The sequence below is a fragment of the Heterodontus francisci genome, chromosome 2, assembly GCF_036365525.1.
Source record: "Heterodontus francisci isolate sHetFra1 chromosome 2, sHetFra1.hap1, whole genome shotgun sequence".
Classification (NCBI taxonomy): domain Eukaryota; kingdom Metazoa; phylum Chordata; class Chondrichthyes; order Heterodontiformes; family Heterodontidae; genus Heterodontus; species Heterodontus francisci.
The window spans coordinates 199,585,658-199,598,967 of NC_090372.1; the positions used below are offsets into that span (position 1 = coordinate 199,585,658).

At 40.1% G+C, this 13,310-nt stretch overlaps 1 protein-coding gene across 2 annotated transcripts in view; it reads left to right on the forward strand.

The window, feature by feature from the left end:
* paxip1 (PAX interacting (with transcription-activation domain) protein 1) overlaps nt 1-11,477 on the forward strand; it is a 116,577-nt gene extending 105,100 nt beyond the window's left edge. For both annotated transcript variants that reach the window (XM_068015018.1, XM_068015019.1), the window contains 5 exons: nt 6,557-6,657; nt 7,452-7,586; nt 8,282-8,357; nt 8,469-8,528; nt 10,937-11,477. In XM_068015018.1, the coding sequence (XP_067871119.1) occupies nt 6,557-6,657; nt 7,452-7,586; nt 8,282-8,357; nt 8,469-8,528; nt 10,937-10,953 (389 nt within the window). In that variant the 3' untranslated portion in view covers nt 10,954-11,477. The remainder of the gene's footprint in view (nt 1-6,556; nt 6,658-7,451; nt 7,587-8,281; nt 8,358-8,468; nt 8,529-10,936) is intronic.
* Nucleotides 11,478-13,310: the final 1,833 nt, after the last annotated feature.

Consider the following 13,310-nt stretch of genomic DNA (forward strand, 5'->3'; position numbering starts at 1 on the left):
AAATAGGCGACATGTTTAGATAGAGCATCTGGATCGGCGCAGGCTTGGAGGGCCGAAGGGCCTGTTCCTGTGCTGTAATTTTCTTTGTATATCAAAGGTTATTGCAGAAAATAATGGTGTAGGAAGTAACATATTGGCATGGATAGAAGATTAGCTAGCTAACAGGAAACAGAGTAGGCATAACTGGGCCATTTTCTAGTTGGCAAGATGTAACAGATGGTGTGCCACAGGAATCGGTGCTGGGGCCTCAACTTTTTACAATTTATATAAATGACTTAGATGAAGGGAGCAAAGGTATGGTTGCTAAATTTGCTGATGACATAAAGATAGGTAGGAAAGTAAGTTGTGAAGAGGGCATAAGGGGGTTACAAAGGGTTATAGATGGGTTAAGTGAGTGGGCAAAGACCTGGCTAATGGAGTATAATGTGGGAAAGTGTGAAATTGTCCACTTTGGCAAGAAGAATAAAAAAGAAACATATTATCTAAATGGTGAGAGATTGGAGAGCTCTGAGATGCAGAGGGATTTGGGTGTCCTGGTGCATGAATTGCAAAATGTTAGTATGCAGGTACAGCACGTAATTAAGAAAGCTAATAGAAGGTTATCGTTTATCGCGAGGGGAATTGAATACAAAAGTGGGGAGGATATAATGTTATGACCGACCGCTCCTGTCAAAGCTCCCAATCAAAATATACAATTCTGATCGTGGTGGGAGAAACGCACTGATAATTCAATCGTGTCGCTCTACAGATCGCCTAACATATCATTTAAGACTTTCCAAATTAAAGAAAGACCCAGCAAAACTGTACCATCTATTAACCCCTGCATGAGGCTAACGAAGCCAGGTGTCTTTGAACCAACAAATTAGCTCTTTAATTAGAAGAGCTATATTCTTAAACACTGAAGATAGAAACAACATTTAAAATAGAAAAAATTAGAGTCCTTGCAAATTTACAGTCCAATGTTGCTTGAAGTCATAGATTCGTACAGCATAGAAACAGGCCCTTCGGCCCACCGCGTCCATGCCGACCATAATGCCTATCTATCCTAATCCCACCTGCCTGCATTGATTCCATATCCCTCTATGCCTTGCTCATTCAAGTAACTGTCCAGATGTCTCTTAAATGTCACTACTGTTCCTGCCTCCACCACCTCCTCAGGCAGCTCATTCCAGATACCCACTATTCTTTGTGTGAAAAATTTACCCTTTTAATCCCCTTTAAACCTCCTCCCTCTCACCTTAAATCTATGCCCTCTAGTTTTAGTCACCCCTACCATGGGAAACAGACTCTGGCTATCTACCCTATCTATGCGTCTCATAATTTTATATACCTCTATCATGTCCCCTCTCAGCCTCCTTCGCTCCAGGGAAAACAGACCCAGCCTATCCAATCTCTCCTTACAACTCAAGCCCTCCAAACCAGGCAACACCCTTGTGAATCTTTTCTGCACCCTCTCTAGCTTAATCACATCTTTCCTGTAGTGCGGGGACCCAGTACTGCACACAGTACTCCAAATGCGGCCTAACCAACATTATGTACAACTGTAACGTGACGTCCCAACTCTTGTACCCAGTGCCTCGGCCGATGAAGGCAAGCATGCCATACGCCTTCTTCACCACCTTGTCTACCTGTGTTGCCAATTTCAGGGGACTATGTACTTGCACCCCAAGGTCTTTCTGCTCAACAACACTCCCCAGGGCCCTGCCATTCACTATATATGTCCTGCCCTGGTTTAACTTCCCAAAATGTATCACTTTATACTTGTCTGCATTAAATTCCATTTGCCACTCCCTTGCCCACTTTCCCAGTTGATCTATATCCTGTTGTAACCTTAGACAACCTTCTTCACTGTCCACTATACCACCAATTTTGGTGTCATCTGCAAACTTACTAATTATGCCCCTTACATTCACATCCAAGTCATTAATATATATGACAAATAACAGAGGGTCCAACACCGATCCCTGCGACACACCACTGGTCACCGGCCTCCAATCTGAAAAACAGCCCTCCACTACCACCCTCTGCCTCCTATCACCAAGTCAATTTTGTATCCAATTTGCTAGCTCGCCTTGGATTCCATGTGTTCGAACCTTCTGGACCAGCCTATCATGCGGGACCTTGTCAAAGGCCTTGCTAAAGTCCATGTAGACAACGTCTCATCGCCCTGCCCTCATCAATCCTCTTGGTTACCTCCTCGAAAAACTCAATCAAATTCGTGAGACATATTTCCCACGTACAAAGCCATGCTGACTCTCCCTAATCAGTCCATGCCTTTCCAGATACATATAAATCCTGTCTCTCAGAATCCCTTCCAATAACTTTCCCATCGCTGATGTAAGGCTCACCGGCCTGTAGTTCCCTGGCTTATCCCTGCTGCCCTCCTTAAATAGAGGCACAACATTAGCTATCCTTCAGTCTTCCGGTACCTCACCTGTGGCTAACGATGATACAAAAATCTCTGCCAGGGCCCTAGCAATCTCCTCCCTTGCTTCCCATAGCATCCTAGGATACACACTGGTCAGGCCCTGGGGATTTATCCACCTTAATGCGCTTCAAAGCCTCCAACACCACCACCTTTGTAATGTTGATATGCTGCAGGATATCGGTGTTCCCTCCCGTGAACTCACTGGCTTCCGTGACCTTCTCCACGGTAAATACGGATGAGAAATATTCATTTAAGACCTCGCCTATTTCCCATGGCTCCACACATAGATTGCCACACTGATCCTTAAGGGGACCTACTCTCCCTAGCTACCCTTTTACTCTTAATGTACTTATCGAATCTTTTAGGATTCTCCTTTATCTTATCTGCCAGGGAAATCTCATGGCCCCTTTTCACCCTCCTAATTTCCTTAAGTGTAGTCCTACATCCCCTATACTCCTCGAGGGACTCGCTCGATCCCAGCTGCCTATACCTGACATATGCCGCCTCCTTTCTCCTGACCAGACCCTCAATATCCCTCGTTAACCAAGGTTCCCTAAACTTGCCAGCCTTACCCTTCCATCTGACAGGAACATGCCTGCCCTGAACTCTTCCTATCTCACTTTTAAAAGCCTCCCTCTTGCCAGACGTCCCTTTACCAGTAAACTGCCTCTCCCATTCAACTTTTGAGAGTTTCTGTCTGATGCCATCGAAATTAGCCTTCCCCCAATTTAGGACTTCAACCTGGGGACCAGTCCTATCCTTTTCCATAACTATCTTGAAGCTGATAGAGGTATGGTCACTGGTCCCAAAGTGCTCCCCCACTGACATCAACCACCTGCCCATCCTCATTTCCTAAGAGGAGGTAGAGTATAGCCCCTTCTCTAGTAGGGCCATCCACATACTGCTTCAGAAAACTATCCTGGACACACTTAACAAATTCTTCCCAGTCTGATCCCTCAGCACTAAGGCAGTCCCAATCAATATTAGGGAAGTTAAAATCACCTCCTATTACAACCCTATAATTCCTACACCTATCTGTGATTTCTCTACATATTTGCTCCTCCACTTCCCTCTGACTATTGGGGGCATTCCTCACAGAGTGTTGCTTGAGGTCCTCAGAGTGTTGCTTTCCTTCTCCAGCGAATTTCAACAATTAACAACTTGCAAACACTTACAACAGAATCAATCTGACTTTAGAGTTTTGGGGGATAAAAGATTGTCACAGTCTAATTTCTGTTTCTTCAATTTAAATTACCAGAGTCCTCTGTTTTGGCTTGACTTTTTTTTTAGTATTTTGAGAGATAATTAAACAGACTAAAATCCTCTTCCTTCAGTTTAAATGGTCGAGAGCTCTTTTTCCAGGTGCTGTCATCACAGCTGTGTCTGTATGTCTCTGAGTCTGTGTTCTGTTAGAACAAACTGTCTTCAACTAAAAGCCAGTTCAAAACTGAATTGCAACAAATGTATCACATGAGACTCACTCCCAGTGGCTGTATCTATGGTCGCAAGAAATACACCCTTTGAATCGCAGTCTCCAAATGGCTGTTTCTAAGGCAATGAAAATGCACCTTACTATAACTCCTGAGGCTTGCTGGGTTCTTAAAGCAATACTGATCCCTTGCAAGCCTTAAAGGCAAACCGCATATTCTGGAAAAAAAAAACTACAGGACCATGACAATAACAATACAGGGGATTGGTGAGACCACATCTGGAGTACTGTGTACAGTACTGGTCTCCTTATTTAAGGAAGGATGTAAATGTGTTGGAGGCAGTACAGAGAAGGTTTACTAGACTCATACTTGGAATGGATGGGCTGTGATACGAGGAAAGATTGGACAGGCTAGGCTTCTATCTGCTGGAATTTAGAAGAGTAAGAGGCGATTTGGTTGAAACATATAAGATCCTGAGGGGTCTTGATAGGGTGGATGTGGAATGGATGTTTCTTCGTGTGGGAGGATCTAGAACTAGGAGCCACTGTTTAAAAATAAGGGGTCGCCCATTTAAGATAGAGATGAGAATTTTTTTCTCTGAGGGTCGTGAGCCTTTGTTATTCTCTTCCTCAAAAGGTGGTGGAAACAGAGCCTTTGAATATTTTTAAGGCACAGGTAGATAGATTCTTGATAAGCAAGGGGTTGGAAGGTTCTTGGGGATAGGTGGAAATGTGGAGTAATCAGTTCCCCCATGAACATATTGAATGGCGGAGCGAGCTCGAAGGGCCAAATGGCCTACTCCTGCACCTAATTTGTATGTTCTATTATTTATGCACATATACACCCAGGCTCCTTTGCTCCTGCACCCACTTTAGAATTGTACCCTTTATTTTATATTGTCTCTCCATGTTCTTCCTACCAAAATGAATCTCTTCACATTTCTCTGCATTGAACTTTATCTGCCAACTATCTGCCCATTCCACCAACTTGTCCATGTTCTTTTGCAGTTCTACACCATCCTCCTCACAGTTCACAATGCTTTCAAGTTTCGTATCATCCGCAAACTTTAAAATTGTGCCCTGTACACCCAGGTCTAGGTCATTAATATATATCAGGAAAAGCAAGAGCCCCAACAGTGACCCCTGGGGAACACCACCACAAACCTTCCTCCAGCCCGAAAAGCATCCATTAATCGCTACTCTTTGTTTCCTGTCACTCAGCCAATTCCGTATACGTGTTGCTACCATCCCTTTTATTCCATGAGCAATTAAGGGCATTTGGGGATGGACAGAAATGCTGGCCTCACCGGCAATGTCCATGTCCTGCGAATGGATAATTTTTTTTTTAATGCAGAAAATACCATTTAAAATGGCTACTAATGCCACACATTGTAAAAATCATAACCTTTTCTGATTTATATTAAAAACCCTTTTTAGGGTGAAAGATCCAAAATAAAGCCAGACTATTTTCCCCCAAAAGTTAAAGTTCTTTATGTAAAGCTATAATTATAGATCATTTTGTTCAGCGAGTTGTCTACTACAATGAAGTGTGCACATTATATAACTTTTCCCCCCTACACAAACTAGATTTAAAAGTAAAAATGATTGTCTAGGGAAAATGCCATTTTATTGATCAAACTTCTTTGGAGGAGGAAAATTACATTATTTCAGCGCAATAATCTTGTGAAATACTTACAGAATCTGAGATAACAGTCCATTTTGCTAGCTTCACATTGGAACTGTCTACTGTAATTCCAAATATTAGCTGAACCCTTTTAGAAAATAAAATCAAAATTCCACCTTAAAACCAGATGTGGTTAGCACCATTTGCAGTGCCTGTTTGAGATTTTGATCTCGGTGTGTGCCAAATTTTCCTTAAATAAAGCAGATATGAAACAAATGAATTTAGAGCTGGATAATAATTTTCAGTTACAGTTTCTGCTTCCAATGAAGAAAGGGTAAGCTTTTCTCCACAATAGAATTTTTTAAAACAAGTTGAGTGTTTCATTTATGTAGTCTCTCACTATCTGTAGTGCCTTTGCCTTTATACGTTTAAAAATAAAGATTAAATAGTTTTTTGTTAAAATAAAATGATACCTTTTACGTTGCTTTAAAAACAGAACTGGCAGCGGGACCTCAAACTGGATTCAGTAATTTGGCTAATTGTGCTTTGGTCTGGAAATAATTGACGGCATGATTTGAAAATGTTTTTATGCAAAATATATTCTATACTAAAATTCTTGTATTTCCACTAACTGTTTTCCCTGCCACCCTCTCCAATCCACTTCTAGTTATTCTTTGTAAGTAACATAGTTCCTGAACCTAATGGGTTTGTGAATGATGCCCCTCTGCTAATGCTAACTCTATCAATTAACCTTACCCACATCTGTACCACCTTTCTCCCCCACCATCTCCCAGAAGGGAGACAGCTGCCCCTGTTGAGTGCCTCAGCACGGCTGAGATCAGCTTGGATTGGATAATCAGATTCATAACCCTCTATTACATGATACTAATGAACAAATGTAGCGTACTGACCCCCTAAAATGTCTTGCATTAAAACTAGCATTTTTAGTAGTACGCTATTATGAAAGATGCTTGGGTTAAGATGAATGTTTTTGTTGGTTGCTGCTTTTTAATGTGTACATCTGTTCAACTTGAAAACTGATCTTTTTAATGGGTGTTTTTTTGTTTCTCTGCAGATGAGCAGAACTTTGTACTAAGAGACGCAGAAGCAGAAGTGCTCTTCTGTTTTAGTCTAGAGGAGTCACTTAAGAGGGCACAGGGTGTTCCCTTATTCAAGGCAAGGTTCATACACTTCCCTATGTGTTATGTTTGTGCGTGTTAACATTTCATTGTTCATGAGCATTACTTGCAGATCTGATTGTATCGCAGCCATGCAGAGCTTTGCCTAATCTTAGTCCAATATGAAAAAGGATTGTGGTTGTACTCTTCATCTTTTGCATGTATGTGATCACACTAAAAATAATGAAGAATTAAAATGCTGTAAGAATGTCTGAACAGAACTAAAGCTTATATGAGAAAGGTCCCTAATAGGTAAGTTTCCTTTTCAAAGTTAGATTGGTTCAAATTTAGCTGCCTTTTAATAAGGGACAAATTAGGCCATAGGGATTTATTATATAACTTGGAAAGAAAACATTGTACGGCATGGGAGCAGAACTCTTTTTAAAGAGCCAACACAGGTGCAGTGGTTCAAATGGCCTCCTTGCATGCTGTAAGATTTGAGGGGTTTTTTACATTAATAGTGGAAGAGCTTTAATGTTACCTTATTGGAGCTATTGCTACCTTTTTGGATTTTAATGAAGAATAGGAATCTGTTGAGTTAAGGCAAGTGCTCAGGGTTTGTGAATCTAAGTATGAGTTTTTCCAGAACTTGAGACACTGACAATTCAGTTGAGGTTTATAGATTGCTTAAATATGCTGTATAAAACTTAAATTCAGTTCCATAATTGTTCTGTGTTCCTTTCTGTTTTCACCTGGAGAGTGAGTTTGATCACTTGGGACAACAGGATTCTTTACTGCAAGTTGATATCAGTGTGCTTGTTCAATTTTCTATATACTTATTCATTTTTATAGGGGAAATATTTCTACATTACTCCTGGAATTTGCCCTAGTCTTGCAACGATGAAAGCCATTATAGAGTGTGCAGGCGGCAAACTGCTGGCTAAGCAGCCATCTTATCGCAAAATCATGGAGCACAAACAGAATAAGGTTGGTCATCCTTTCATACTTTATTTGAAAAGTCTTGTAGATGCTGAAATTCCAGGTAAAACTTCTACCATTGAAAAAACAAATTTAGCATTGCCTGTTCCCACCAGTTAGGTCGGCTGCTTAACTTTGATCAGTATCAAGGTAGCAGTGATGAGCTGAAAATGAAAACAGTCACGCTGTTGGAAGAGTAATTGAAGTCCTCCTTTCCATTCATTGTTAAAGGAGATTAGATGGTGTGATGAACTGGCACTCTCTCTTCTTTTCACCTCCTAAGTTCAAATCCAGCCCAAACTGTTGGCTGGAACAGTCCAATGTGAAATGAGGTTCATCATTCTCAGCTACCAGCATGTGCTGGTCTGTAAAACTAAATTGATACAAATTGGAGCTGAATTGGCAGTCTTGCTTGGAGAGGTGATGTTTTTCTGAGGTCGAGAGAAGGATATTGGCACTTCAGCTGGGTGTCTTAAGCCTGACCCGAGAATGCTTTCTGCTGGTACTCGGGGCCAGAAATGTAGATGCATTCTGTTTACCTGTGTGGATGGCCCTTCACTTGGACAAGCAAAAAGAAAAAGAATTAATTGAAGTACTAAGAAGTGGAATTGGGTCAGCGACAGCTACAAGGATCTTCAGTTGCTGTATATTAGCCTTGTCAATCCTTTGCCTACTCACGTATCCCTTTTACTTTTCCCTGTTAGAGTTTGTCTGAAATAATCCTCATTTCATGTGAAAACGACCTCCACTTATGTCGAGAATATTTTGCCCGAAATATCGGTGAGTAACTATCTATGCCTGAGCCTTTTCTTATGCACTTTCATGTCATGTGGAATTCTAGCTTTGGTCATTGATTTCTAATTTTTTGTTCTTTTCCCCCAATATTTCCAGATGTTCACAATGCAGAGTTCGTTTTGACAGGTGTCCTGACGCAGACACTTGATTATGAGTCATATCCTTTCATGTGTGGAAAATTTCAAGTTTAATGCCTGATAAAATCTACTTTGCTGCTTACATGTTAACTTCCTGCAGCAGATTTTAATGATCTTTTTGACACCTTTAGAAGTCATTTCTATCAATACATGATGCAGTGTTTTTTTTTAAGAGGACTTGCTCGACAAACCTTTTGGGTATCTCAACTTCCTTTCATTTCCAATCTACCAAATTTGTCTAGTTGGATCATCTTATTAAATTATATAGTCTCTGTCCACACTTGCGTTTATGCATGGTGAAACATCCTGGTCAGGTACCCAGTGAATGGTTTTTTTTTTGCAGCATCATCTTTCTTCACAATGGAGGGTGGAAATTGTAGCAGTTGTCATACACTATCCTGTTATTCCAAAGCCAAAACCAGTTTTAGGTTCTATAAACATATCATGCAGCCACCCGTTTTAAGCAAATTAGTGAGTTTCTCATCTTTAAACTAAGCAGGCATTAGAAAAACTAAAAATACTTCTGACTGGTGGCGAAAGAAAGAGTTGGTTTCCGTTTTAGTTTGTCATCCTTTTTTTAAAAAAAAAATTGAGACTTGAATCGAACTAAAGGGAAAATAAGCCTAAAGTAAATGACCTTGCCTTCCAAATATGTTTGAGTGAACAATTCAAAAATATTATTGAACTTCCCCAAATGCCTGTTCCTGATCTTTTGTCTGGATGGATTCAGAGATCTGGTAAATTTCACTGGCAGGCAAAGAACGGCAGCAGCTCAATATCACTGTTTTATCGGAGAAATATCCCTTCTTGGAGATGGGAATTGAAATCTTAAAGATACCGAAACTAGGCACCAAATCTCCTATTTACCAATAAGGGACTGAAAGTTTTGTATAATTTTAAAATTACTTCCCGCCGTTTAAGAATGTTGGCAGCAGTGCCTTGTGGTTGAGTGGAAGCATGTAAATAATACATTTAATGATGTATATGAATCATACCAGGTGCTGTTTTTAAAAAAAAAAAATTCTGGCCATTTATCTGAGTTTGATGGCCTTTGCCCCCAAAATTCAACCTTGAGATATGTTGCCAGATAAATTAACTGCAAGCTTACGATAGCCCAGTGCATCTATGGACAGAAGAGACAGTTACAGTGTTAGCTGACACAGTCCCATTAAATAGGTACCTTGATTATCTGTCACCACTAACTATCTCAAACACAATGATTAAGTGTGTAATTTTAAGTAACAGTGTTTTTGTGATGGCTTGTGGGAGAGATCAGTAATTGTCCTCCTAAAGGTAGAGTTAATCTCAGCCAGCATAAGAGATTGAAGTTAAATTGTTGACTTCAGGACTTGGATCTTCAGATTGTGAAGCATTTGCCATTATCAGTATGTTACTATTGAAAGTATTAAATATCTCTTCTTTTGCATTTTCATTATTAGTCCTTCAGAATGAAACTACGTTAGAACAAAATTTCTTCGGTGCTATATTTTAAACCTTGGTGGGGATAGTGAAGCAGCAGTGCAGCGGTAAATGGTCAGATTGATGCAAGCTATTTTGAGATCGACCTTTGAAACAGAAATGATTGTATTTGTATTGCAGTAATAGAGAACTTGCCTCCATTTGATCACTGCTAACTTTTGAGCAATTAATTACTTGGGTGCTGTCAAGTATTTCATCATTATTTGATACATTTCCATCATCTATCCCTGGCCAAAATAATCAGACTAGCACTGCAACACAGCCCAGCAGTAGAACCAATTTTCAGAAACCACCTTGGCCGCTCACAGCCATGCTACAACAATTGACAAGAACAGTGTTTGATTTTAAGTAGTAATCTGGACAGCTGAACAATGATGTATACAAGCAATAAGTTTTGTTACCTGATGAACTTTGCAAATAATGGCTGTTGTCAACTAACTTACTAGATGAATGAAAGGTTCTGTCATCTGATTCAGTTAGTATCTGATGCTTATTTATTAACACAGAGTCCTATCACTTGATGTACTTTATTATTGTTTCTTATTTCCTGATTAATTTCCTTATTAATAAAGAGACCTGTTACCCTTTTAACTTTATTGGGTCTTGTTACCTTGTACTTTATTAAGAGTCTGCTGATATATATCCATAGCTAGTGGCTTTTATTGTGCTGTTTAGAGTATTAATGCCATCTGAATGCAGCAAATTTAACTGGTGTTAATTTGTAGGCTATTTCTTTGGGTAGGCCTTTTTTCAAAAAAAAAACAAGAGGTGTACAGGTAAGAACAGAAGGCTGGAAATATCCCTGAAAAGGGTATGGGAACTTTGAGCTTTATTGATATTGTGCTGTACTTCAGGGTCAGATTGCAAGAAACCCTTTCCTATGCAGCAGATTTTTGAACCACGATTGAGAACTTCCTGCACGTTTATCTGTTTTCCTTAATAATCTCACATATAAATTCACCTGAAGTGATGCTGTGTGTGGGGCATTACACAGTCAGGCTACCAGTATGGTGTTGAGCTACAGAGGAGCTGAGATGAGTGCGTTGTCCTTTCCTGCTGACAGTGAAGCTGCTGTTCAGCCTGAAGCGTCTTCAGTGAAACATGCAGATTTAGGCAGGAAAGGAATAAGAAATTTGCATCTTTTTTAAGATGTGTTATTTGAAAAACATATTTTGTTATGTTTTATTCCAGTGCTGGCTTGTTTTTCTTACTGTAGAATATTGTACTGATTATTTTAGCCAGTTCAAATAGTAACAATTATTTTTAATAAGCTGTTTTTAACTACGATAAAACAACTGTGGTACGGGCCCATAAATGGAAATCTAGCTCGGACTCTTGTTTATGAAAATTTATAAAGGGCTGTTGTCTGATAAATTATGGATGTTTTGAAATTCTGGACTTTATGCAAATTTTGTTTTGTATTTCTAATTTGTGAATTACTTTTATTACACAAACTTGCACGAATTGAATAAAATGGTTTTAAAGATAATCACTTGGAATTCTTCACATTTTGGGAAGAGAAGATTTTTAATGGTAAATAGCGGATTTAGTGGTGTTGGTGTATATTTGTTTCAGTGTTATCAATGTGTATAATTAATTACGGAGATTATAATCAGTTGCCTTCTCTGTGCTTGGTCAGTTTGAACAAACCGTTTACTGTGTTTGAATTTCTGAGCTTAAAACCCACAACCTAACAAAAAGCACTTGTTTCCACCTCTAATCTAGTCTGCCCCGTCCTTCCCTCATCCCCACTAGCACTGAAATTCTCATCCACACTTTATATAGAATTACCATATGGATACAAGACATTAAACCCAACAACCTCATGTTAGTGCTTATTCTCCACACAAGCTGTAGTCCTAATCTTGATTCAGGCCTGTTCACATTCCCTTTTATCTCCATTTCCTTCAAACACCTAGCTAACCTATTCTTAAATGCTGACGTGGTCTCTGCTTCAATCACAAACTCCAGTGCTGCATTCCACAGCCTCACATTGCCTTCATCACCTCCAGACAACTTCTCCATTGCTTTCTTCTTGAGTTCCTCCCTACACAAACTCCAACCTGACACAACTTGTTGCTTTCAGTCGGTCCTGCACTAAATCCTGCTCGTCCATCACTTCAGTTCATCTGCACTGGCTCCATGGTGACCAGTGCATTTGTCCTAGTTTAAGAACATAAGAACTAGGAGCAGGAATAGGCAATTCAGCCCCTCGAGCCTGCTCCGCCATTCAATACAATCATGGCTGATCTCATCTCGGCCTCAACTCCACGTTCCTACCTGTTCTCTATAACCCTTCAACCCATTACTAATTATAAATCTGTCTATCTCCTCCTTAAATTTACTCACTGTCCCGGCATCCACTGCACTCTGGGGTAGTCAATTCTACAGACTCACAACCCTTTGAGAGAAGTAATTTCTCATCTCTGTTTTAAATCTGCTACTCATCCTAAAACTATGACCTCTCGTTCTAGACTGCCCCACAAGAGGAAACATGCTCTCTACGTCTACTTTGTCAATCCCCTTAATCATCTTATATACCTCAATTAGATCTCCTCTCATTCTTCTAAACTCCAGAGAGTAAAGGCCTAAACTGTTCAATCTCTCTCCATAAGACAAACCCCTCATCTCTGGAATCAATATAGTGAACCTCCTCTGAACTGCCTCCAATGCAACTACATCCCTCCTCGAGTAAGGGGACCAAAACTGTACGCGATACTCCAGTTGCGGCCTCACTGATGTCTTGTACAGTTGCAGAAACACTTGCCTACTTTTATACTCTATTCCTTTAGCAATAAATGCCAAAATTCCATTTGCCTTCCTTATTGCCTGAATACCAGTTTTCTGTGATTCATGCACGAGGACACCTAGATCCCTCTGCACCGAAGCACTGTGAAGTTTCTCTCCATTTAGACAATTTGCCTTTCTATTTTCCCGACCAAAATGGATAACCTCACACTTATCCACGTTAAACTCCATCTGCCAAATTTTGGCCCATTCTCCTAACCTATCCATATCCATTTGTAAATTTCTTATTTCTTTATTGCAACTTACTATCCCACCTATTTTAGTGTCATCTGCAAATTTGGCTATAGTACTTCTATCCCTGCATTCAAGTCGTTAATATAGATTGTAAATAGTTGGGGCCCGTGGACCGAACCCTGTGGCACCCCACTAGTTACATCTTGCCAACCAGAAATGGACCCATTTATCCCGACTCTCTGTTTTCTGTTGGTTAGCCCATCCTCTATCCAAGCTGATAAATTGCCCCTAACCCCATGTGATCTCACCTTGTATATTAACCTTTGGTGCGGCACCTTAT